The sequence below is a fragment of the Nerophis ophidion genome, linkage group LG23, assembly GCF_033978795.1.
Source record: "Nerophis ophidion isolate RoL-2023_Sa linkage group LG23, RoL_Noph_v1.0, whole genome shotgun sequence".
Lineage (NCBI taxonomy): Eukaryota > Metazoa > Chordata > Actinopteri > Syngnathiformes > Syngnathidae > Nerophis > Nerophis ophidion.
Window position 1 is genome coordinate 26,755,763 of NC_084633.1, and position 27,977 is coordinate 26,783,739.

Consider the following 27,977-nt stretch of genomic DNA (forward strand, 5'->3'; position numbering starts at 1 on the left):
CACCCAGAGGTCTAAAAGCAGACAGCCTCCGTCAAATAACAGAAGGCATGCTTGTGCACTGTCACTGCTCGTCTGCTGCTTGCTCCGACTGGAATCGCTGAGGAGCCACACTGGAAGGAATGACCGAAAGGAAGGTCACTTTTAGGATAACCAACAATGACTGACAGTCAGCAGCACCCTGGATGGTATGGATTTCTTCACTCGGAGGAGGGGAGCTTTTGTTTTTGCCGTAAAGGATGAAATAAGGTGTGTTTTTTTGTTGTTATTTTTTACTTTTTTTTCTCTCTGAAAGTTATGTCAAAAACGATCACATCAGTTGCAACTGAAAAGTCAACAGTGAGAATAACATGAGATGTAGTTGAAGGGGAATCATTACAATGTTAAATAATTGTTGTTCATCTCATGCTGACAATAATGCGTGGTCAGAAAAAAGGCGATGAAGGAGATTTTTGTTGCGTCTGATGTCTGAAAACTGTCCGAACTTGTCCAGGCGACCTGCAGTGCGGGCATGAAAAATGTAGATTTGTTATCTCGTGCCAAACGTAAAAACAAACAAATGTTCATGCATGTCCAGGTAAACATTCAGTAAAAATGCAATCTTTTTACTGATATCATGATTAAATGAGTCTCATCCAGCCTGATATTCTCACACCGCTTTCCATGAACTACATGGGAGCCTTCCCGACAGGCACCACACATTAAAACAACGTTGAGAACTTGTTCAATTAGGTCCTGACCTTGAGTAACTCAAATACAACGTTTAATCAACGTTGGGTTCTAATGTTGATTTGACCATTGAAATTGGGTCATTTCCCAACCTAGATTTCACAACACAAATTCAACATTAAAACAACATGCTTTTTGACAATGTTTAAACAATGTTAGGTTCTGAGGCTGATTCGACCATTGGAATTTGGTCATTTCCCAACCAATATACTACAACTCAAACATAATGTTGACACAGCATGCTTTTTGACGTTTATTCAATGTTGGGTTCTGACATTGATTTGAACGTTGAAATGAAATAATTTCCCAACTTTGAGTTGCATTCTACAACTCAAACATAACGTTGAAACATGCTTTTTGTCAACGTTTAATCAATGTCGGGTTGTGACATTGATTTGACCATTGAAATTTGGTCATTTTCCAATATTCCACAACTCAAACATAACGTTAAAACATGCTTTTTTTCAACGTTTATTCAATGTCGGGTTGTGACGTTGATTTGACCATTGAAATTTGGTCATTTTCCAACCAATATTCCACAACTCAAACATAACGTTAAAACATGCTTTTTTTCAACGTTTATTCGATGTCGGGTTCTGACATTGATATGACCATTGAAATTTGGTAATTTCCCAACCAATATTCTACAACACAAATAAAACGTTGAAATAACATGCTTTTTGACAATGTTTAATTAATGTTGGGTTCTGACGCTGATTCGACCATTGAAATTTGGTCATTTTCCAAACAATATTCTACAACTCAAACATAATGTTGACACAGCATGTTTTTTGACTACGTTTATTCAAATTCAATGTTGGGTTCTGACATTGATTTGAACGTTGAAATTAAATAATTTCTCAACCAATATTCTACAACACAAATACAACGTTGAAACAACATGCTTTTTGACAACGTTTAATCGAATGTCAGGTTCTGACGCTGATTCGACCATTGAAATTTGGTCAACTTCCAACCAATATTCTACAACTCAAACATAACGTTAAAAAATCCTTTTTTTCAATGTTTATTCAATGTCGAGTTGTGACGTTGATTTGACCATTGAAATCCAGTCATTCCCAACCAATACTCTACAACACAAATACAGCTTTGAAATAACATGCTTTTTGACAATGTTTAATTAATGTTGGGTTTGACGTTGATTTGACCATTGAAATATGGTCATTTTCCAACCAATGTTCTACAACTCAAACTAACGTTAAAACATGCTTTTTTTCAACGTTTATTCAATGTCGGGTTGTGACGTTGATTTGACCATTGAAATCCAGTCATTCCCAACCAATACTCTACAACACAAATACAGCGTTGAAATAACGTGCTTTTTGACAATGTTTGATTAATGTTGGGTTCTGACGTTGATTTGACCATTGAAATTTGGTCATTTCCCAACCAACATTATTCTACATCTCAAACATAACGTTGAAACATGCTTTTTGTCAACGTTTAATCAATATCGGGTTGTGACGTTGATTTGACCATTGAAAGTTGGTCATTTTCCAACCAATATTCTACAACTCAAACATAACGTTAAAACATGCTTTTTGTCAACAGTTTTTCAATGTCAGGTTGTGACGTTGATTTGACCATTGAAATTCAGTCATTCTCAACCAATATTTTACAACACAAATACAACGTTGAAATAACATGCTTTTTGACAATGTTTAATTAGTGTTGGGTTCTGACGTTGATTTGACCGTTGAAATTTGGTCATTTTCCAACCAATATTCTACAACTCAAACATAATGTTGACACAACATGCTTTTTGACAACGTTTATTCAATGTTGGGTTCTGACATTGATTTGAACGTTGAAATGTAGTCATTTCCCAACCAATATTCTACAACACAAATACAACGTTGAAACAACATGCTTTTTGACAACGTTTAAAAAAAATGTCAGGTTGTGACGCTGATTCGACGATTGAAATTTGGTCATTTCCCAACCAACATTATTCTACAACTTAACATAACGTTAAAACATGCTTTTTGTTAACGTTTAACCAATGTCGGGTTGTGACGTTGATTTGACCATTGAAATATGGTCATTTTCCAACCAATGTTCTACAACTCAAACTAACGTTAAAACATGCTTTTTTTCAACGTTTATTCAATGTCGGGTTGTGACGTTGATTTGACCGTTGAAATCCAGTCCTTCCCAACCAATATTTTACAACACAAATACAGCGTTGAAATAACGTGCTTTTTGACAATGTTTGATTAATGTTGGGTTCTGACGTTGATTTGACCATTGAAATTTGGTCATTTCCCAACCAACATTATTCTAAAACTCAAACATAACGTTGAAACATGCTTTTTGTCAACGTTTAATCAATATCGGGTTGTGACGTTGATTTGACCATTGAAAGTTGGTCATTTTCCAACCAATATTCTACAACTCAAACATAACGTTAAAACATGCTTTTTGTCAACAGTTTTTCAATGTCAGGTTGTGACGTTGATTTGACCATTGAAATTCAGTCATTCCCAACCAATATTTTACAACACAAATACAACGTTGAAATAACATGCTTTTTGACAATGTTTAATTAGTGTTGGGTTCTGACGTTGATTTGACCGTTGAAATTTGGTCATTTTCCAACCAATATTCTACAACTCAAACATAATGTTGACATAACATGCTTTTTGACAACGTTTATTCAATGTTGGGTTCTGACATTGATTTGAACGTTGAAATGTAGTCATTTCCCAACCAATATTCTACAACACAAATACAACGTTGAAACAACATGCTTTTTGACAACGTTTAAAAAAAATGTCAGGTTGTGACGCTGATTCGACCATTGAAATTTGGTCATTTCCCAACCAACATTATTCTACAACTCAAACATAACGTTGAAACATGCTTTTTGTCAACGTTTATTCAATGTCGGGTTGTGACGTTGATTTGACCATTGAAATCCAGTCATTTTCCAACCAATATTCTACAACTCAAACTAACGTTAAAACATGCTTTTTTTCAACCTTTATTCAATGTTGGGTTGTGACGTTGATTTGACCATTGAAATTTGGTAATTTCCCAGCCAATATTCTAAAACACAAATACAACGCTGAAACAACATGCTTTTTGACGACGTTTAATCAATGTTTGGTTGTGACATTAATTTGACCGTTGAAATGTGGTCATTTCCTAACCAATATTCTACAACACAAATACAACGTTGAAATAACATGCTTTTGACACGTTTAATCAACTTTGGGTTCGGACGTGGATTTGAACATTGAAATCCAGTCATTTCCCAACCAATATTCTATAACACAAACACAACGTTGAAATAACATGCTTTCTGACAATGTTTAATTAATGTTGGGTTCTGACGTTGATTTGACCGTTGAAATTTGATCATTTTCCAGCCAATATTCTACAACACAAATACAACGTTGAAACAACATGCTTTTTGACAACTTTTAATCAATGTTGGGTTCTGACATTGATTCGACCATTGAATTTTGGTATTTTCCCAAACATTAATCTACAGCTCAAACATAACGTTGAAACAACATGCTTTTTGACAACGTTTATTCAATGTTGGGTTCTGACATTGATTTGAACGTTGAAATGTAGTCATTTCCCAACCAATATTCTACAACACAAATACAAAGTTGAAACAACATGCTTTTTTGACAACGTTTAAAAAAAATGTCAGGTTGTGACGTTGATTTGACTATTGAAATTCGGTCAATTCCCAACCAACAACGTGGGTCCATTGTTAGACATCAACGTTGTCTCAAATTAAAAATACAACTATTTTGCAACGTTGTTTTGAAGTCAGTTTTATAAAAAAAAATGTACAATCAACATTGTAGCAATTTCTTGTGCCTGCTGGGTTTATACCAATATCTTTATCATACTTCTTTTTTTTTTCTTTTTTGTTAACTTTGGTGCATTCAGGACTACTAAGTAAACTTTTTTTTTTTTTTTTTTCCAATTGTTTTTACAATTTTCTAATTTCCGTGAATTGTCCAGGTCTTGTCGGAAAATGGAGTCACGGGACGGATATTGAACAAAATTAATATATTTTTGCTAAAAATTTAACATATTTAAAACTTGAAAAAGTTGGCGAACCTTCCTGAAAAAATTCTGACTAACAATGCTGTAAAACTTTACAAGTGCCTTGAAGTACATTGTCATTCGTTAATTGACGCAAAACGGGGCCCCGTGCACCGCGTAGCTATACACACATGACGTAATCTGCGTATAGAAAGTGGGACGTTGGTTTTCATTATCAACCCGTCCTTAAAGGTCGGATGAAGACTGACGAGGAAAGAGGCATACTGAAATGTCTCGTAAAATAGCCCCCAAAAAAGTGATTTTCATAGTCATCACCAAAATATTAATGAATAAAAACACCAACTGGTGTAATTTGTGTCAAAATAGAGCACTGCTAACTAAATGCTCATTCAGATAAATATACGTATCGCTCAGCAGGCTTCCTCATGAGGACCCCTGTTTTAACGTGGGAGGAAAAATAAAAATTCAGGGCTCCTTCACAACACTTGTGGTTTGCTCACGTTATTTCCTTCTCAATGTTTACAAAAAACTGCCAGATGTGTGACCTTATTATCCCATACAATAATAAAGGGTCCTATTTGTCAACAATATTTACACTAAGTTTAGATTTTTGGCAGAGAAGTCTTCTCCGTTGTCGTGTCCATTCATCTGTCTCGTGTTGGGTGGAATTATTTTTTGAACTCTGTAGTTTTTGTTGCCTTTTTTTATTATTTTTTTTATCAAAGTGCTGGGACTGGCAATTTTCTTTGGCACTATGGTGGTTTTTTTTTGCAAATGCACTCAATTAAATCGCACTCAACGGAATCGCCAAAGCCATTGCACGGAATGGTATGCATGCCAAAAGATTACCGGATCTTCCGGAGTGGAGAACCCATCGGTGTATAAGCCGTACCCGCCACATTTTTAGAAGAAAAAATAATTTTCCGTATATTAACAAAGACAAACAATAAGCCGCAAACAAATATTTTGTGAAATTAGTTATTTACACAAAAAAATGTTCATACATTAATTGTTTCCAAAACACGGCAGTAAAACGGCTGATCAAACAAAACAGAAGTCATCATCATGGACCGACTAGCCACGGAAGCTAGCACTTCAATCAGCTAAACAGACTCACTCACTCCACGGTGATGTTTTTGCGAATTTACTGAAGAATTTGTGAAACACAAACAATACAAAAAGAATGCCTTTATAAGTTAATAATTCTATATTCATCCATCCATCCATCTTCTGCCGCTTATTCCCGTTCGGGGTCGCGGGGGGCGCTGGCGCCTATCTCAGCTTCAATCGGGCGGAAGGCGGGGTACACCCTGGACAAGTCGCCACCTCATCACAGGGTGTTAGCATATTAGCTAATGCTAATGACGCTAGCTTCATTACATTACAATAGCAGGTACAAATACGCATGAAAACACTCCTACAGACATCACACATGGGACGGTCTAGTAAGTATGAATAGTTGTAGATGTATTGAAAAACTTACAAATGGAGTGCTTGGAGTGATGAATGAATGAAGACTCCATACGAGTAGATTTGCTACAGACGACTAGAAAACTACTTCCGGTTCAAATAATTAAACAGAAGAAAAAACACTGTAGACGTTCACACCGCAGCAGTTAGCGAATTTGTCCAAAAGATGGCGCCATGGCACAAACAATAACACACTTGCTCAGTGTCTTTGCTTCTTTTTGATGACAACTATTTGCATGATGGCCGTTAGCGAAGAATGATCCATAAACCAGCCGCACCGTTTTATAAGCTGCAAGGTACGAAGCGTTGGAAAAGGGTAGCGGCTGATAGTCCGGACTTTACGGTAGTTTGTTTTGGGAAATGTTTACTACGATAACCGACACTGCATGTACACAAAAACAGGGCAAACTTTTTAATAAAAATGTCCGTCCAAAGATTCTCACCCTCACTTAGGTACACAAAGGTACAGTCTTGGCTTTGTCAATGTCCTGTTCTACGTTTGCCACTTTTCAGGCTCATGCATGAGACAAACCTAACATTGAAACAATATGCTTTGGACAACGTTTATTCAAGGTCAGGTTGAAACATTGATTTGACCGTTGAAATGTGGTCATTTTCCAACCAATATTCAACAGGACAAATACAACGTTGAAACAACATGCTTTTTGACAACGTTTATACAATGTTGGGCTGTGACGTTAATTTGACCATTGAAATGTGGTCATTTCCTAACCAATATTCAACAACACAAATAGAACGTTGAAACAACATGCTTTTTGACAACGTTTATTCAATGTTAGGTTGTGGTGTTGATTTGACCGTTGAAATTTGGTAATTTCCCAACCAATATTCGACAACACAAATACAACGTTGAAATAACATGCTTTTTGACAACGTTTATTCAATGTTAGGTTGTGGTGTTGATTTGATCATTGAAATTTGGTCATTTTCCAACAAATATTCTATAACACAAATAGAACGTTGAAAAAACATGCTTTTTGACGTTTATTCAATGTCAGGTTGTAATGTTGATTTGATCGTTGAAATTTGGTCATTTTCCAACCAATATTCTATCACACAAATAGAACATTGAAACAACATGCTTTTTGACGTTTATTCAATGTCAGGTTGTGATGTTGATTTGGTCGTTGAAATTTGGTCATTTTCCAACCAAAATTCGACAACACAAATACAACGTTGAAACAACATGCTTTTTGACAACGTTTATTCAATGTTAGGTTGTGGTGTTGATTTGATCGTTGAAATTTGGTCATTTTCCAACCAATATTCTATAACACAAATAGAACGTTGCAACAATATGCTTTTTGACGACGTTTATTCAAAGTCAGGTTGTGATGTTGATTTGGTCGTTGAAATTTGGTCAATTTCCAACCAAAATTCGACAACACAAATACAACGTTGAAACAACATGCTTTTTGACAACGTTTATTCAATGTTAGGTTGTGGTGTTGATTTGATCGTTGAAATTTGGTCATTTTCCAACCAATATTCTATAACACAAATAGAACGTTGCAACAATATGCTTTTTGACGACGTTTATTCAAAGTCAGGTTGTGATGTTGATTTGATCGTTGAAATTTGGTCATTTTCCAACCAATATTCGACAACACAAATACAACGTTGAAACAACATGCTGTTTGACGACGTTTATTCAATGTTAGGTTGTGGTGTTGATTTGATCGTTGAAATTTGGTCATTTTCCAACCAATATTCTATAACACAAATAGAACGTTGAAACAACATGCTTTTTGACGACGTTTATTCAAAGTCAGGTTGTGATGTTGATTTGATCGTTGAAATTTGGTAATTTTCCAACCAATATTCTATACCACAAATAGAACGTTGAAACAACATGCTTTTTGACGACGTTTATTCAAAGTCCGGTTGTGATGTTGATTTGATCGTTGAAATTTGGTCATTTTCCAACCAATATTCGACAACACAAATACAACGTTGAAACAACATGCTGTTTGACAACATTTATTCAATGTTGTGTTATAATGTTGATTTGAAATTGACATTTGGTCATTTCCCAACCAATAACGTGGCTCTAACATTAGACATCAACGTGGTTTCAAATTACAAATACAATTATTTCGCGACGTTGTTTCAAAGTCAGTTTTAAAGGACATGTACGTATAACCCACATTGTATCAATGCCTCGTGCCTGCTGGGGTGGTGCCAGTTCCATGATTAACTACTTTCTTCCATAAAATATATAAACGGCTCTAAAAAGTGTTTACATTACTTAAAAGAAAACCGGTTTTGTTTTATAAAATTCTACCAAAACGTTTAATAAAGTCGAATATAATAAGGCAACGAGAGAAGTATATTTTCGAAAGTAAATATGTCCAGGCGATATAAATCCTCCCCCTCTCTTGTTCCCGGCCGCTACTGTTAAAGACAACAGGTGATTAGATAACTCGTACCACCTTGGAGATATAATCACCGGTTCAGCTGTGTCTCGCCCCCATCTGATGGTGCTCTGTCCTTAGCACCATGGACAGAGGCGGTGACCTCCGCTCCTACAGGCAGCGCTGGCCACACCTCCCTCCACATACCTCCACTGCCAGGCTTAGATCTACAGCAACAATAAGACTTGTCTGAGTGGCTGGACAGGACAGATTGAAAAATAAAAAAATGATTTTTGATATTTTTCTTAAAAAATGTTGCCACCCCTAATAAAAAACATTATTTGTCAGTATGTTAATTATTTCTTTTTTCTCCCCTTCTGAAAACACAAGAAGACCACACCAGACCGGGAGTTGAGCAGGGATGTTGGCAATGCCGCGCCACAACTCCTCTGGCATTTTCGCTCCCTTGCCCCCAACCAACCACAGCGCCATCGTGTTCCGTAACGCCACACAGCCTCCAAACAGTCCCGTGGCGGCCGGCGTCACCATGACTCTGGGAATCATCTTCAACGTGGTGGCGCTCGTCATTCTCGCCAAAGCCTACAATCGTTTCCGGCGGCGGTCCAAGGCCACGTTCCTCCTCTTCGCCAGCTGTCTGGTGGCGACTGATCTGGCGGGACACGTCATCACAGGGACTCTGGTGCTCAGAAGGTACTCCGCAGAGGTCGTGACCGCGGCTGACCCTCCTTCCAGCTTTCCAGGCGACCTGGCGACCCATCCGGATGTCTCTTGTCTGGTTTTGGGCGGCTGCATGGTGTTTTTCGGCCTGTGCCCGCTCTTCCTGGGCTGCGCCATGGCGGCCAAGCGCTGCCTGGGCGTCTCCAGACCTTTGCTGCACGCTCGTCTCGTCACCACGGCAAGGACAAAGATGGCGCTGGTCCTCATCTGGCTGCTGGCGCTGTGCGTGGCCCTGCTGCCGTTCTTCGGATTCGGGGCGTACACGTACCAGTACCCGGGCACCTGGTGCTTCATCAGGGTGATGGAAGGCACCATAGCCACAGACCTGGCCTTTGTCACGCTGTACTCTGGACTTGCGCTGAGCTCGCTGGCCATGGCCTTCGTGTGCAACACCATCAGCGGCATGACGCTGGTGAGAGCGCGACTCAAGAAGAAGTCCAGCTCCCAGCGCAGCTCGGCCAGGTCTCACGACACTGAGATGGTGGTCCAGCTGGTCGGTATCATGGTGGCCTCATGCATCTGCTGGAGCCCTCTGCTGGTGAGTTTCTAGACTCCCTGGGCCTTTATTACATCGTGTTCAAATGTATTGTACCCAGGGTCGCATGCGGTTTTTCCTCATTTTGGACGGCAGGGTATTTGACAGTTTTCCATAACTCCACTTTAGTTTGAAAATCTAATATTTTTGTGTCAACATTGCAAAATATTTAAGTAATGAAGGATGTTCTAACGGGCTTCACGGTGGAAGAGGGGTTAGTGTGTCTGCCTCACAATACGAAGGTCCTGCAGTCCTGGGTTCAAATCCAGGCTCGGGATCTTTCTGTGTGGAGTTTGCATGTTCTCCCCGTGAATGCGTGGGTTCCCTCCGGGTACTCCGGCTTCCTCCCACTTCCAAAGACATGCACCTGGGGATAGGTTGATTGGCAACACTAAATTGGCCCTAGTGTGTGAATGTGAGCGTGAATGTTGTCTGTCTATCTGTGTTGGCCCTGCGATGAGGTGGCGACTTGTCCAGGGTGTACCCCGCCTTCCGCCCGATTGTAGCTGAGATAGGCGCCAGCGCCCCCCGCGACCCCAAAAGGGAATAAGCGGTAGAAAATGGATGGATGGAAGGATGTTCTAACATTGCAAAACAGAACATGTGAAATATGTCATTTTACTGACCTGGAGCTTTTTTGAACTATCAAAATAAACTCTCTTTTTTTCCAAACTCCAAAGCTAAAAAGACACATATTAAACTACTCAAACATATATTGGCTTGCCTTATGCAACTTTATTTCATTTTTCTACAAGGTCTGTAGGACAAAGACGACTCATTTGAATGATTGGGTTTTTAGCATTGAATGATCCAATACATGAAATACAGCCACATGGCATTTATGTTGACACAAAGCACATGACAGTAAATTAGTAAGTTATTTTAAAAATAAGAAAATAACAGACAAATATTTAGGGAAAAAAACTGGAATAAATAAGATGCCATTTTTTTCCACAAAATCCATGTATATATTGTAATATAATGTTGTTGTTGATGTATGAGATTACTGAGATGTTGGCTTGTGTTTCAAATATTTTGTGGTATTCCCAATATTATAACTGTTTTATTATAGTACTGTAAGTGTACTTAAAACAATTTACTCTTACCGTAAAAAATTATCCATATACATATATATATATATATATGTATATACATATATGTGTGTGTGTGTGTGTGTGTGTGTGTGTGCGTGCGTGTGTGTGTGTGTATATAGATATATATATATATACATATATATATACATCTATATATGTATATATACATATATATATATGTATATGTATATATATATATATATATATATATATATATATATGTACATATACATATATATACATATATATGTACATATATAGATATATATATATACATACATACATAAATTGTGTTAGGTGTAAATATAAACGGAATACAATGATTTGCAAATCATTTTCAACCTATATTCAGTTGAATATGCTACAAAGACAACATATTTGATGTTCAAACTGATAAACATTGTTTTTTTTTTTTTTACAAATAATCATTAACTTTAGAATTTGTTGCCAGCAACACGTGACAAAGAAGTTGGGAAAGGTGGCAATAAATACTGATAAAGTTGAGGAATGCTCATCAAACACTTATTTGGAACATCCCACAGGTGTGCAGGCTAATTGGGAACAGTTGGGTGCCATGATTGAGTATAAAAACAGCTTCCCAAAAAATGCTCAGTCTTTCACAAGAAAGGATGGGGCGAGGTACCCCCGTTTGGCCACAACTGTGTGAGCAAATAGTCAAACAGTTCAAGAACAACATTTCTCAAAGTGCAATTGCAAGAAATTTAGGTATTTCTACCTCTACGGTCCATAATATCATCAAACGATTCAGAGAATCTGGAGAAATCACTCCACGTAAGCGGCATGGCCGGAAACCAACGTTGAATGACTGGCACTGTATCAAAAACCGACATCAATCTCTAAAGGATATCACCACATGGGCTCAGGAACACTTCAGAAAACCATTTTCACTAAATACAGTTCGTCGCTACATCTGTAAATGCAAGTTAAAGCTTTACTATGCAAAGCGAAAGCCATTTATCAACAACATCTAGAAGCCCCGCCGGCTTCTCTGAGCCCGAGATCATCTAAGATGAACTGATGCAAAGTGAAAAATTGTTCTGTGGTCTGATGAGTCCACATTTCAAATAGTTTTTGGAAATATTCGACATCGTGTCATCCGGACCAAAGGGATAGCGAACCATCCAGACTGTTATCGACGCAAAGTTCAAAAGCCAGCATCTGTGATGGTATGGGGGTGCATTAGTGCCCAAGGCATGGGTAACTTACACATCTGTGAAGGTACCATTAAGGTACATACAGGTTTTGGAACAACATATCCTGTCATCTAAGCGCCGTTTTTTTCATGGACGCCCCTACTTATTTCAGCAAGACAATGCCAAGCCACATTCAGCACGTGTTACAACAGCGTGGCTTCGTAAAAAAAGAGTGCGGGCACTTTCCTGGCCCACCTGCAGTCTAGACTTGTGTCCCATCGAAAATGTGTGGTGCATTATGAAACGTAAAATACGACAGCGGAGACCCCGGACTGTTGAAATATTGAAGCTCTACACAAAACAAGAATGGGAAAGAATTCCACTTTTAAAGCTTCAACAATTAGTTTCCTCAGTTCCGAAACATTTATTGAGTGTTGTTAAAAGAAAATGTGATGTAAAACAGCGGTGATCATGCCCTTTCCCAACTACTTTGGCACGTGTTGCAGCCATGAAATTCTAAGTTAATTATTATTTGCAAAAAAAAAAATTTGTTTATGAGTTTTAACATCAAATATGTTGTCTTTGTAGTGCATTCAACTGAATATGGGTTGAAAAGGATTTGCAAATCATTGTATTCCATTTATATTTACATTTAACACCTGGGGATAGGTTGATTGGCAACACTAAATTGGCCCTAGTGTGTGAATGTGAGTGTGAATATTGTTTGTCTATCTGTGTTGGCCCTGCGATGAGGTGGCGACTTGTCCAGGGTGTACCCCGCCTTCCGCCCGATTGTAGCTGAGATAGGCGCCAGCGCCCCCCGCGACCCCGAAAGGGAATAAGCGGTAGAAAATGGATGGATGGATGGACAATTTCCCAACTCACATATATATATATATATATATATATGTATATATATATATATATATATATTTATATATATATATATATATCATTATAGTCTGTTTTTATTTACCATTTACACAACATGCCAACTTCACTGGTTTTGGGTTTCGTATAATGTAACGACAACTGCAGGGGCATAAGGTTTCCGACGCGTGGTTTTCTTTACAAACGCTAACAAAAATAGGAAAAAATAAATACAGATGACGTTAGCACAAACACGTCATTGAGGCGCCTTTAATGAAATGTACATACGTTTAACAAGCTGTTGCTACATGCCCTGTACGACCTTTCAAAACAAAACGTTGTCACATTTACGACAGTTACTGGCACTTTACGACACTCAGTCTAAACAGCGCAAACTAATTACAATAATAGGAAGTAAAAGACTATATTTTGAATTATATACCAATCAGTGGTGTGCTGTCAGGGCCAGCAAGGCCTTCTCAGCTGGCTAATTATAACCAGAAATCATGATCATAAATAAAGATAAAAGTAATTTTTTATTTACTTTCCCTAAATATCTCAAAGTATTCATACTCCCTTAATGTCATATTATGCCCCTCCCAGTGCTGTTGTTTTTAGGTTAGAGTTTTTATCCAATCAGAATTCAGCTAACTTAGGTTGCCATGCTGTATGAAATCTGCCCGAGGCCTTCAGAATCAACAATGTCTGTGCACTGTAAGTGAACGGCCACATACAGCTGATAGACAGTTGCGACAGCCAATCAGATCACGAGTTGTTGTCACTAAGGCCTTCTAGATGGCTAGATTTACACGTCGTGTGATTGGATACTCACTGGGACTGTCAGGTTCAAACACTGATGACGTCTATTAAACAAGACAAGAAGCAAAGAATTAAACAGAGACAGAATTAAATTTGGCTCAATTTGAGTAGAAACGTCTGGTATGTACTGTTGCACAGTGTCTCAGCACGCTCTGGCGAAAGATTGTATGCCTCCTCCTTTATTTGGGCTTTCTCTGACCACCTGTCAACAGCTGCTTCCAAAGGGACGAGGTCGTAAACAGTTCAAAGAAGAGGTTCGTATAAGAGTTCAAAGAGAGGTTTCGTAAAACAGTTCAAAAAAAGGCCGCCTGTAAAGGAGTCTGGTCCTGCTTCCTCTTCGCTTTGTAGTTTTTGGGTCAGACAATATTATTCTGTTTATTACGGGGACGGCGTGGCGAAGTTGGGAGAGTGGCCTCACCAGCAATCTGAGGGTTACTGGTTCAATCCCCACCTTCTAACATCCTAGCCACATCCGTTGTGTCCTTGAGCAAGACACTTCACCCTTGCTCCTGATGGGTCCCAGTTAGCGCAGAGCTTGGCAGCTCCCGCCATCAGTGTGTGATTGTGTGTGTGAATGGGTGAATATGGAAACAGTGTCAAAGTGCTTTGAGTTCCTTAAAAGGTAGGAAAGCCCTATTCAAGTACAACCCATTTACCATTTACAATACATGAAAGAAACAGGAACACCTTCATGTTGCTTCCCCCCTACACAGTGGAGTTTTACAAGCCTTACTCTTGATAGGTTCTTTTGTCTTCTTGCTGGGAACGCATTTCAACACAAAGTTTTTGTGATAACTTAGAAACAATTTTATTCTAACGGGATCGTTAGCCGATGAATTTGAGAACACATACAGTTAGTTGATGGACAGTTGCGATAGCCAATCCGATCACAAGTTGTTGACAGTAGCCTATCTGAGTAGCCTGATGTGATTGGATACTCACTTGTCACTCCAAACTGAGTTGCCAATGTAGCAGCAAGCAGGAAGTGTTGACATACAAAGAAAGAGTTGATTAGGTGGCAGATATGTATTTGCAAGTCCATTTTCAAGAAGGATATTTAAAGAGAAACTACACCTTGTAAGACGATGTCGGTGATGAAATGGGGAAATGCCCACCATTTCCACTCGAACCAACCGACTAAGAGGAGCTATATGGCATCGAATGGGTGCAACAATTTGTGAGTTTAAATATTTTATTTCTTTATTTTTATGTTTTTCAATTTTAATTTTGACAGTCCCACATAAGATATTGCGGAGGTTTTCCCCCAGTGGGTTCTTTGGACCACCACACACCGACATGAGAGCCTGGTTCAGGTTCACAATACAGATTTATTTTTCCAAATAAAGTCTCTGTGTTGCTTTTCAGCAATTGCCTTTCTGGGACTGTCAGTCTTGCTCTCGCTCTCCCCCAGCTCCATCTCTCCTCCCGGTTGCTGCTTAGACAGAGCGACAGGTGATTGAATAACAAGGCCTAGGTGGGCCATCTAGGCACCTGTCGCTGACTTCGAGGCTTGTCCTGGCACACCCCGCTTCACTGCAGGCATGCAGGCCACGCCCCCCTCCACAGATTTGTTTTAATTGCTGATGCGGATTTCCTCATTTTTAAATGCGCCAGAAAATAACCCGTTTTGTAAACTGTTGATATGTTTCAATGTGCAGTGGTGCGTAAATGTGTTCCTGCATATTATTATTATTATTTTTTTTTTTTTCTGTCCTGTCCAGCTTCTCAAGCAAATCATATAGTTCAGGGGTGTCAAACTCAAATACAGAGTGGGCCAAAATTTTAAACGGAACAAAGCCACGGGCCAAGGTTGAACAAATTGACCTTTTAATAGGAACCCAAACAAGTTTTGCATTAACTATTGAACAAGCAAGGCTTATATAACTTTAGTGACATGCAAAATCCAGTTTCAAATAATAATAATTAAAAAAATATCAATGGCATTTCAAATGAAATTTAAATAAAAATGTTATGCCTTTTTTTCTATTTGCAATCTTCTGAGGTAAATATCAAAATTTTTCCGCAGGCTAATAATAAATTTGAAAATAAAATAACAATAATGAATGAACCAAACATTCATCAAGCCTTGAAGAAACAAGAGAAAATGCATGAATAAAACGTTAATTATTGGTCAGTTTGCTGGAAGTTTCCCGGAAGAGTTAGTGCTGCAAGGGGCTCTGGGTATTTGTTCTGCTGTGTTACGGTGCAGATGTTCACCCGAAATGTGTTTGTCATTCTTGTTTGGTGTGGGTTCACAGTGTGGCGCATATTTGTAACAGTGTTAAAGTTGTTTATACGGCCACCCTCAGTGTGACCTGTATAGCTGTTGACCGAGTATGCCTTGCATTCACTTGTGCGTGTGTGTGTGTGTGTGTGTGTGTGTGTGTGTGTGTGTGTGTGTGTGTGTGTGTGTGTGTGTGTGTGTGTGTGTGTGTGTGTGTAAATGCCACAAATATGTGACACGCTGTTAGTATGGAGGAAAAGCGGACGTGACGACAGGTTGTAGAGAACGCTAAAGGCAGTGCCTTAAATGCACGCCCCCAATATAGTTGTCCAGGTGGAAATCGGTGGAAATTCGGGAGAATGGTTGCCCCGGGAGATTTTCGGGAGGGGCACTGAACTTCGGGAGTCTACCGGGAAAATTAGGAGGGTTGGCAAGTGTGAGTATTAGCGGTGAATGCGGTGTTACAGCGGCACCGACGCTGTATATCATCGGCGGGCCAGCTCTAATGCTAAATTGATATTGCCTCAAGGGCCAAATTAAATTACACGGTGGGCCAGATTCGGCCCGTGGGCCAGATTTTGACACCCAAAATATAGTTGGTGTAGATGCCCATATCGGCTGTTCAGATTTACTTTACAAAAGAGAAGTGTAGGATACTTCTCTTGTTGTCTTATTTGAATTTGACTTTATTAAATGTATTTATATTATCATTTGGTGCAGCCGGGCCAGAGCAGGAGGGGATAGAAAGAGAAAAAAAGGAAGACAGAGGGGGAAATTGTGGGGATAGGAGGGGGATTAGACAGAGAGACAAAAACAACAACAGCAAATACAACAATAACAACAACAACAATAGAACAACACCAGCACATACGGTATGTACAAATATGATCGCAAAAGTGATAGCAAATAAGCAGTTAGTGAAATAAATAATATAGTAATGACAATGAGCATTTTTACACTAAAACTGGAGCAATACAAATACCAATAGAAAAAGCGCTATTGATTATGAACAAAACCAATAGTTTACCTCTATTATCAACAATACAGTTGTGCATAGTATTTATCCAGCAATGGTCATTTGGTGACATCAATAATGGTATTTTGAGAGGTAATCATTAACGTCGGACATCACTGAAGGCCTAGGTGGGAAACGGACACCCGCCACTGATACCAATAATATAGCAAAATACCAAATAAACAGTCATTTAAGCTATTACTGGATAATTAAATTTACTTTAAACAAAGCATATGTTAACATGAAAAATATGTGTATTACGTTGGAAATGGCTCTGACATATAAGAATCGCGATTCGGGTGTGAATAGAGTTTTTGTGCACCCTTAACAACAAGTTAGCTTAAGGACTAGTTTGAAGAAAAACACAATTACAACTGATGTACCATGAATTGATTAACGTGGACCCAGACTTAAACAAGTTGAAAAACTTATTCCGGTGTTACCATTTAGTGCTCAATGGTGCGGAGTATGCACTGTACTGTGCAATCTACTAATAAAGGTTTGAATTAATCAATCAATCAATTTAGTTAAAGTTAAAGTACCAATGATTGTCACACACACACACTAGGTGTGGTGAAATTATTCTCTGCATTTGACCCATCTCCTTGTTCCACCCCCTGGGAGGTGAGGGGAGCAGTGAGCAGGAGCGGTGGCCCTGCACGGGAATCATTTTTGGTGATATAACCCACAATTCCAACCCTTGATGCTGAGTGCCAAGCAGGGAGGCAATGGGTCCTATTTTTACAGTCTCTGGTATGACTCGGCCGGGGTTTGAACTCACAACCTACCGATCTCAGGGCGGACACTCTAACCCAGGGGTCACCAACGCGGTCCCCGCGGGCACCAGGTAGCCCGTAAGGACCAGATAAGTCGCCCGATGGCCTATTCTAAAAAATAGCTCAAACAGAAGCACTTACCAGTGAGCTGCCTTTTTTTTTTTTTTTTTATTTAGTAGCAAGCTGGTCTCGCTTTGCTCGACATTTTTATTTTTAAGAGAGACAAAACTCAAATAGAATTTGAAAATCCAAGTAAATATTTTAAAGACTTAGTCTTCACTTGTTTAAATAAATTCATTTATGTTTTTACTTTAATTCTTATAACTTTCAGAAAGACAATTTTAGAGAAAACGTACAACCTTAATAATTATTTTAGCATTTTTAAACACATATACCTTTTTACCTTTTAAATTCCTTCCTCTTCTTCCCTGACAATTTAAATCAATGTTCAAGTACTTTTTTTTTTATTGTAAGGAAAAATAAATACATTTTAATTTAGTTCTTCATTTTAGTTTCTGTTTTTTCAAAGAAGAATATTTATGAAATATTTCTTCAAACTTATTATGATTAAAATAAAATAAAAATATTCTGGCAAATCTAGAAAATCTGTAGAATCAAATTTAAATCTTATTTTAAAGTCTTTTGAATTTATTTTAACATTTTTGTTCAAATCTAGAAGAAATAATTATTTGTCTTTGTTAGAATTACAGCTTGGTCCAATTTGTTATATATTCTAACAAAATGCAGATTGGATTTTAACCTATTTAAAACATGTCATCAAAATTCTAAAATTAATCTTAATCAGGAAAAAATAGTAATGATGTTCCATAAATTCTTTTTTAAATGTTTTCAAAAAGATTCGAATTAGCTACTTTTCCTCTTGTTTTTTTCGGTTGAATTTTGAATTTTAAAGAGTAGAAATTGAAGATAAACTATGTTTCAAAATTTTATTTTAATTTTTTTCCTGTTTTCTCCTCTTTTAAACCGTTCAACTAAGTGTTTTTTTTTTAAATCATTTATTCTGTACAAAAAACCTTCCGTAAAAGGGGAAAAAAATGTAAGACGGAATGACAGACAGAAATACCCATTTTTATATATATATATATATATATATATATATATATATATATATATATATATATATATATATATATATATATATATATATATATATATATATATATATATATATATACATATATATATGTATATATATGTATATATATATATATATATATATATATTTATTTATTAAAGGTAAATTAAGCAAATTGGCTATTTCTGGCAATTTATTTAAGTGTGTATCAAACTGGTAGCCCTTCGCATTAATCAGTACCCAAGAAGTAGCTCTTGGTTTCAAAAATGTTGGTGACCCCTGCTCTAACCACTAGGTTGACTATTTTAGTGAAGGTCTCGCCTTTTGTGCAATTATTTCACTGACTCTCATCAGATAGTTGTTCAAAGTACAGCATTGGGCATTTATTTTTGCTTTACTCTTTTTGGTGGCGGTTAAATTTCGGAAATGAAAATAGTCCGGAATTGCAAAACAAACCCCCGTGCATATGTATGTCTCAGTTCTTGTGTGGATTTTGTCTGTAGGTCTTTGGCCTGATGTCGGCCACCCGGTCCTACAGTGGCTCCCTGGACGACGACCTGGACACCTACAGAAACCTAATGGTGACCGGCGTCAGGATGGCGACCTGCAACCAGATCCTGGACCCGTGGGTCTACATCCTGCTGCGGCGCGCCATCCTGCGGAAGATCTACAGCATCACTAAGCGGCAGGCCAGCGTGAGGGGAAGCATGATGCGCTCTTTCCGCTGGGAGGTCAGCTCCCCTCAGACCTCGGAGAAACACAACGTCAAGATCTGAGGGAGCGCGCACGGCGGCCGGTAACCCTCTGGTTTTGGCCAGAACACGATCAAGGGGCGGGAACAAGGTGCCATCTTGTCTGGTGTTTACCATATATACCAGTGGTTCTCAAACGTTTATCACCAAGTACCACCTCAGAAAACACCATAATGACCCACATTACGATACAGTAGCGTAGTAGGCCCAAGTATTCATTACGAACAAGGCAGATATGATTTGACAAGCATATTTTATAATTTTGGCCATTGTAACATAACACACAGTTTGAACAGTAATACTGTGTTTAATATTTTTGTGTGAAGTATTCCACGCCAAAGTATTATAATTATTGCACTCGCGACAAAGTTTGCCAGCTTCAACAGCCCACAGTTTCCATCCGATTGGAACCGTTCAAGTATCAAAAACGTATCTCAGATTACCCAGAATTCCCGATTTTCCTGGACATTTTTCTCATTGAAAATGGATGGGCCATTTTTCAAACGGGTAGAATTCCCAAATTTCTTACACAGTGGGAACCATTCCACTTTCAACAACTTCCATTCTTTCTAAACGATCAAGTTACCATTTTTCCAAGTTCAAAAAAATTCCAGGAATCCCCTGTTTTTAATTCTACCTTTTGTTTTAAAGTTTTGACTGTGCACATTTTTTCAGCCATTTCAACCCTTTAATCATCAAAACATTCCTCTAATTTTGGGGAAATCAAATTTTTTTTTTTTGGACACATTCCTGGAAATTTTGCAGGGATTCGGAAATACCATTTCTCAATTAAAAGTATTACTACGTCAGCATTTCTAGACCAATTAAACAAATTCCAACCCCAACCCATTCATATTATATAGAACAAATGTGATATTACAGAGGTTTAAAACATTTCCAGTTTTCCACAAATTTACAAATTTCCAGGAAATGTCCAACTCCCAAATCTCTCAACTGCTTGCAACATTTTTTACCCGATTTAAACCTTTCATCCAGCTACACACTCTGCTCACCCTAGATAGTGTCACTACAAAACATTTCTGGAACAATTAAAACAATTCCAGCACCAACCCATTCATATCTTTTGTAAAACAATAGTGATATCATCAATAATTTCAATATTCCCGGTTTTCACGAAATTCCCAAATTTCCAGGAAATGTCCAACTCCCATATTTCTCATGTTCTTGGTCAATTTTTTTTTACCCGATTCGAACCTTTCAACCGTCACAGTCCCCACTCACCCTGGGTATCGAAGGAAAAAACATGTTTCCCATTTCCCCAAATTCCCGTTTTTCCCGGAATGTCCAGAAATTCAATTTTTGAATAAAAGTGTTAGTACGTAAACATTTCTGGACACATTCAGAAAATTCCTACGTCCAACCCATTCATATTATCTAAAACAATTATAATATTATTGATGATTTAAAAATTCACGGTTTTCCCAAAATTTCAGAATTTCCAGGAAATGTACAATTCCCAAATCTCTCACCTTCTTCTGACATTTTTTACCCGATTCAAACCTTTCAACTGTCCACACACTCTACTCGCCCTGGATACTGAAGGCAACAACATGATTCCCATTTCCCCAAATTACCAGGTATTTCAGAACGTCCAGGAATTCCGAAATACCAATTCTCGATTAAAAGTGTAACAACGTCAACATTTCTGAATCGATTAAAAAAAAATTCCAACACCAACCCATTCATATTTTCTAAAACAATTGTGACATAAACGATAATTAAAAAATGCACAGTTTTCCAGAAATCTCAAATTTTCCAGGAAATGTCCAATTCCCAAATCTCTCACCTTTTTGCGACATTTTTTACCCGATTCAAACCTTTCAACCATCCACACACTCTACTAACCCTGGATACTGAAAGCAAAAACATGATTCCCATTTCCCCAAATTACCAGGTTTTTCAGAACTTCAAGGAATTCCGAAATACCAATTCTCGATTAAAAGTGTAACAACGTCAACATTTCTGAATCGATTAAAAAAAAATTCCAACACCAACCCATTCATATTATTGAAAACAATTGTGACATAAACGATAATTAAAAAATGCACAGTTTTCCAGAAATCTCAAATTTTCCAGGAAATGTCGAATTCCCAAATCTCTCACCTTTTTGCGACATTCTTTACCCGATTCAACCCTTTCAACCATCCACACACTCTACTCACCCTGGATATTGATGGCAAAAACATGTTTCCATTTTCCCAAAATTCCAGGAATTTCCAGGAATTCCCAAATACCAATTTCTCGATTAAAAGCGTTACTACGTCAACATTTGTGGACAGATTCAAAAAATTCCAACACCAACCCATTCATATTATCGAAAACAGTTGTAATATTATTGATGATTTAAAAATGTCCGGTTTGCCCAAAATCCTGAAATTGCCAGGAAATGTCCAACTCCCATATTTCATCCGTTCTTGGGCCATTTTTTTTTTTTTACCTGATTTGAACCTTTTGACCATCCACACACTCTACTCACCCTAGACATTGCAGGCAAAAACATGTTTCCCATTTCCCAAAATTCCAGGAATTTCCAGGAATTCCAAAATTCCAATGCTCAATTAAAAGTTTTAGTACGTCAACATTTCTGGAATAATTAAAAAATCCCAACACCAACCCATTCATATTATCTACAACAATTGTGATTTTAACGATCATTTTTAAATTCCCGGTTTTCCCGAAATCTCGGATTTTCCAGGAAATATCCAATTGTCAAATCTCCCACTATATTGCGCCCTTTTTTTTTTTTACCCGATTCAAACTGTTCAACCATATACACACTCTACTCACCCTGGATAATGATGGCAAAAACATGTTTCCCATTTTCCAAAATTCCAGGAATTCCGAAATACCAATTTCTCGATTAAAAGAGTTACTGCATCCACATTTCTAGACTGATTCAAAAAATTCAAACACCAACCCATTCATATTTTCGAAAACAGTTGTAATATTATTGATGATTTAAAAATGTCCGGTTTGCCCAAAATCCTGAAATTGGCAGGAAATGTCCAACTCCCATATTTCATCCGTTTTTGGGACATTTTTTTATACCCGATTCAAACCTTTCAACCATCCACACACTCGACTCACCATGGATATTGACGGCAAAATCATGTTTCCCATTTCCCAATATTCCAGGAATTTCTATGAATTCCGAAATACCTATTTCTCGATTAAAAGCGTTACTACATCCATATTTCTGGACCGATCAAAAAAATTCCAATACCAACCCATTCATATTATCGAAAACAGTTGTGATATTATTGATGATTTAAAAATGTCCGGTTTGCCCAAAATCCTGAAATTGCTAGGAAATGTCCATTCCCCTTATTTCTCACATTCTTGAGCCATTTTTTCCCCCCGATTCGAACCTTTTGACCATCCACACACTCTACTCACCCTGGATATTGAAGGCAAAAACATGTTTCCCATTTCCCAAATTTCCAGGAATTTCCCGGAATTCCAAAATTCCAATTCTTGATTAAAAGTTTTAGTGCGTCAACATTTCTGGACCAATTAAAAAATCCCGACACCAACCCCTTCGTATTATCTACAACAATTGTGATTTTATCGATAATTTTGAAATTTACGATTTTCCCGAAATCTCTGTTTTTCCAGGAAATATCCAACTCCCAAATCTCCCACCTTCTTGCGCCCTTTTTTTTTACCCGATTCAAACTGTTCAACCATCTACACACTCGACTCACCCTGGATATTGACGGCAAAAACATTTTTCCCACTCTCCAATATTCCAGGAATTTCCAGGAATTCCCAAATACCAATTTCTCGATTAAAAGTGTTACTACGTCAACATTTCTGGACCGATTCAAAAAATTCCAACACCAACCCATTCATATTATCTAAAACAGTTGTAATATTATTAATGATTTAAAAATGTCCAGTTTGCCCAAAATCCTGAGATTGCCAGGAAATGTCCAACCCCCTTATGTCTCACATTCTGGGGCCATTTTTTTTTTTTTTTACCCGATTCGAACCTTTTGACCATCCTCACATTCTACTTACCCTGGATATATTGAAGGAAAAAACATGTTGCCATTTCCCAAAATTCTGGGTTTTCCAGGAATTTCTCCCAATTGAAAATGATTGGGCAATTTACAAACTTCCGCTTATCCCACATTTCTCATTCTTTTTGAACAGTTCCAACATCCACACACTCCACTCACCCTGGATTTTCAAGCATTTCAGTTCCACTCTGCGCAGCATTCACACGCAATTCCTAGCGGGATTGCAAATTTGCATTAATTAGGTGGTTCTTTGGCGTACCACAAGACGGAGCCCGCATACCACAGTTTGAGATCCCCTGCTATATGGGATTCTTCATGGCTAAACCAAGAAAAGCTTGTTTGAAGTAGCTATGAAAGCCAAACAGTAACAAGCTCCGATCCCTCATGAACTTATTGTTTGTACTGGAAAATGCAAATTGTACAATACAGGTTTGCATGAAAGCGTGTCCTCTGTGAGAACAACGGTTTGTATTCATAAGGTTATTTGTCGAGGGAGACAGGCACACGTCTCACCTACAAAATATGTGAAGTCGAATAAGTTTTGCTGTGTGACTGAACACAAAAGTAGAAAAGTCAATGACTTGTGAACATGCTCTCGTTTAAGCTCCTCTTTCATCTTAATGATGTGGGGAAAAAAATGTGTATCTTGTGTACGACAAAGCTTTGCATCGATCGCAACTGGACTGTTTCAGGTGGTCTTGGAAAGCGTTTTGTACCTCATCAGTGCACGTTCAAAGACTAGATAGGAAAGTTTGAGTCTGAAAGCTGTCCAATTTAGTCTAACAGGAGTAGTGAAAGCTTTATCAGTTGAGATTGAAGACCAGATAGCGCTGTTCTAGTCTCGCTGTGGCCTGAGAATCTTATTCACTCAGCTTGATAACTAGACAGGACAGCTCTAGTCTGCGAGCCTCATCGGCTCATGTTTCAGGACGAAATAGGGCAGTTGTAGTGTGAGAGCTCTCCAATCAAGTGTAGCAGTAATCTGAAATCTTAATCATTTTAGAGCAGGCCTGGGCAATTATTTTGACTCAAGGGGCCAAATTTAGAGAAAAGAATATGTCTGGGGGCCGGTAAATCTATTTTTAGGAACACTAATACAAAACCTCACAGTGCTAAAACGTTTTGACAGACCGCCTTAAAAGGGAACATTAGCACCAAACTTATGCAAGCGTCAATATATACCTTGATGTTGCAGAAAAAAGACCATGTATTTTTTTAACCGATTTCCGAACTCTAAATGGGTGAATTTTGGCAAATTAAACGCCTTTCTGTTTATCGGTCTTTTAGCGATGACGTCAGAACGTGACGTCACCGAGGTAACACACCCGCCATATTCATTTTCACATTACAAACACCGGGTCTCAACTCTGTTATTTTCCGTTTTTTCGACTATTTTTTGGAACCTTGGAGACATCATGCCTCGTCGGTGTGTTGTCGGAGGGTGTAACAACACTAACAGGGAGGGATTCAGGTTGCACCACTGGCAAGAAATCTGCCGCCAGACCCCCATTGAATGTACCAGAGTGTCTTCACATTTGACCGGCGATGCTAAGGCAGACATGGCACAGAGATGTATGGATAACCTGCAGATGCATTTGCAACGATTAAGTCAACGAAATCACAAATATGAGTTTTGTTGATGTTGTTGACTTATGTGCTAATTAGACATATTTGGTCACGGCATGACTGCCAGCTAATCGATGCTAACATGCTAAGCTAATCGATGCTAACATGCTATTTACGCTAGCTGTATGTACATTTGAAACAAGATACTCACATTTAATGCGAAACAAACACTTGCCAATCGACGGATTTTAGTTGCTCCAGTGTCACAAGATGCGAAAGTCCTGATCGTTTGGTACGCACATTTTACCGGCGATGCTAATAAGGCAGCCATGCTACGGGCCACTTCATTAGGTACACCCACGCTATGGCCGAATAGCGTCAATAGCTATTCGCTCAATAGCTTCAATTTCTTCTTCAATTTCGTTTTCGCTATCTGCCTCCATACGTCGACCATCTGTTTCAATACATGCGTAATCTGTTGAATCGGTTAAGCCGCTGAAATCCGAGTCTGAATCCGAGCTAATGTCGCTATATCTTGCTGTGGTAACCGCCATGTTGTTTGTATTGGCAGCCCTGTATGACGTCACAGGGAAATGGATAGTGGTTTTGAAGATAGCGAAAATAAGGCACTTTAAAGCTTTATTTGGGGATATTCCGGGACCAGTAAAATTTGGAAAAAAACTTCCAAAAATACAACAAGCCACTGGGAACTGATTTTTATTGTTTTCAACCCTTTTGAAATTGTGACAATGTTCCCCTTTAAAAAACGGAATGGAATTTTTATTGTTTTTACTGAATGAGACACCCAGAATTCACATGAAAATAAAAAATGGGGGATTTACAACATTAACTATGGACGATAAAACACTAAATATTGACAACATATCATGCAAAAGCGCAGATTCCAACCATTGAAATACTTTGTATAGTTCAATGCTTACAGTAATTTGAAAACATCACTACACATCACAATGGTAGCTAGAGTTTCCGTCTTAAAGATCCAAAAAAATATATCTGATTTTTGGGAACACTAATACAAAACCTCACAATAAATGGGTTGTACTTGTATAGCGCTTTTCTACCTTCAAGGTACTAAAAGCGCTTTGACACTACTTCCACACTTACCCATTCACACACACATTCACACACTGATGGAGGGAGCGGCCATGCAAGGCGCCAACCAGCACCCATCAGGAGCAAGGGTGAAGTGTCTTGCTCAGGACACAACGGACGTGACGAGGTTGGTACTAGGTGGGAATTGAACCAGGGACACTCGGGTTGCGCACAGCCACTCTCCCCACTGCGCCACGCCGTCTGATTGAATGCTAAAACCTTAATGACAGACCGCCTTAAAAAACGGAATTGAATTGTATTTTTTTTACTGAATGAGACACTCAGAATGTACATGAAAACAAAAAATGTGGGATTTACAATATTATCTATGAATTATAAAACACTGAATATTGACAGCATATTTTACAATCAAGCGAAACGTAACGAAAATGCAACAAACACAGCGAAATATGAACGTGAACGGTAATAATCGATCTTAAATATCAAAAAAAAATTGGGGGGGGCGGGGGGTGGGGGGGGGTGTCCAGATTGAAAAGCTTAACGGCGCCAAGCTTTAACTTGTCAAGGTCTTTGTCCAGATAGGACTTCTCCAGATAGGACAGCTTTAGTCTCAGGGGTTAATCACCACACATTCAAAGACTAGGTTAGACAGCTCTCGAGATACGACATCTGTAGTCTTCAAGCTTTATCAGTTCATGTTTGCAGACTAGTTAGGACAGCTGTAGTCAGAGTGCTGTAGAATCTTGCCAAGCTCTAGTCTGAAAGTTTTATCAGTTCAGCTTGAAAACTAGTTAAGACAGCTCTAGTTTGAGAGTTGTTCAATCAAGTCTAGCTCTGAGTCTGAGAGATTTTTGAAAATTAGGCTTAAAGAGTAGTTAACATGACTCCAGTCTTGGAGCTTCATCAGATCACGTTTGATTAGATAGGTGACGTTAAAGTACCAATGATTGTCACACACACACACACTAGGTGTGGCGACAGCTTAAGTCCCAGAGCTTAATCATTGCACTTTCAAAGACTAGGTAGGGACAGCTTTAGTCAGGGACAGTTGCCTAGAGGGTAGAGCTGATTTAGGGCTATGAGATAAGAGCCAAAACGTCTGGTTGCGATCAATTCAAGGCGGTGAGAACAATTTCCCTTGTGTTGAACAATTTCCCTTGTGGATCAATAAAGTTTGTTTCAGTCTAAATCTGAGGGCGACTTGGATGAACACTCAGACTTGTGTACTACAGTGAATGTGATTGTGCTCGTGTTGTGGAAATGTGAAAATAAAAAGTCTTGGTCACAATGGAAATGTGTTTCTGTCTTTATATATATATATATATATATATATATATATATATATATATATATATATATATATATATACATATATATATATATACATATATATATCTCAGGGAATCAGGGAATAAAACTCACTGGTCAATCCCAGCTTCTTTTGGATGACATACGTGTTGAGTAAAAAGTGACAGAATGGTACAATACCAAGTTTTACTGAAGCTTTAGGAGACCAGCCCTAACAATGCGACAGCATCAGCAAGAAGAGGTCTAAATCCAAACAAAAAATAGTCATCTTATATAGAGCGAAAACAGCCAC

At 38.2% G+C, this 27,977-nt stretch overlaps 1 protein-coding gene across 4 annotated transcripts; it reads left to right on the forward strand.

Annotated features, from left to right (window-relative positions):
• LOC133541815 (prostaglandin E2 receptor EP1 subtype-like) lies at positions 1 to 27,671 on the forward strand. 4 transcript variants are annotated; one of them, XM_061885427.1, is made up of 3 exons: positions 1 to 246; positions 9,012 to 9,897; positions 19,446 to 27,671. In XM_061885427.1, exons 2-3 carry the CDS (start codon positions 9,043 to 9,045, stop codon positions 19,716 to 19,718), a joined length of 1,128 nt encoding a protein of 375 aa, XP_061741411.1. In that variant the 5' UTR covers positions 1 to 246; positions 9,012 to 9,042; the 3' UTR covers positions 19,719 to 27,671. The 4 variants fall into 4 exon arrangements, with proteins under 4 accessions (XP_061741411.1, XP_061741412.1, XP_061741413.1 ...); XM_061885428.1 differs by having other exon boundaries at positions 9,015 to 9,897; XM_061885429.1 differs by having other exon boundaries at positions 1 to 185.
• The last annotated feature ends 306 nt before the right edge of the window (positions 27,672 to 27,977 follow it).

Excerpts from the sequence above, each read along its gene's own strand:
- LOC133541815 (XM_061885427.1), top strand. The coding sequence starts at position 9,043 with ATGTTGGCAATGCCGCGCCACAACTCCTCTGGCATTTTCGCTCCCTTG. Across the intron at positions 9,898-19,445 it reads TCTGCTGGAGCCCTCTGCTG|GTCTTTGGCCTGATGTCGGC; the intron begins GTGAGTTTCTAG and ends TTTTGTCTGTAG.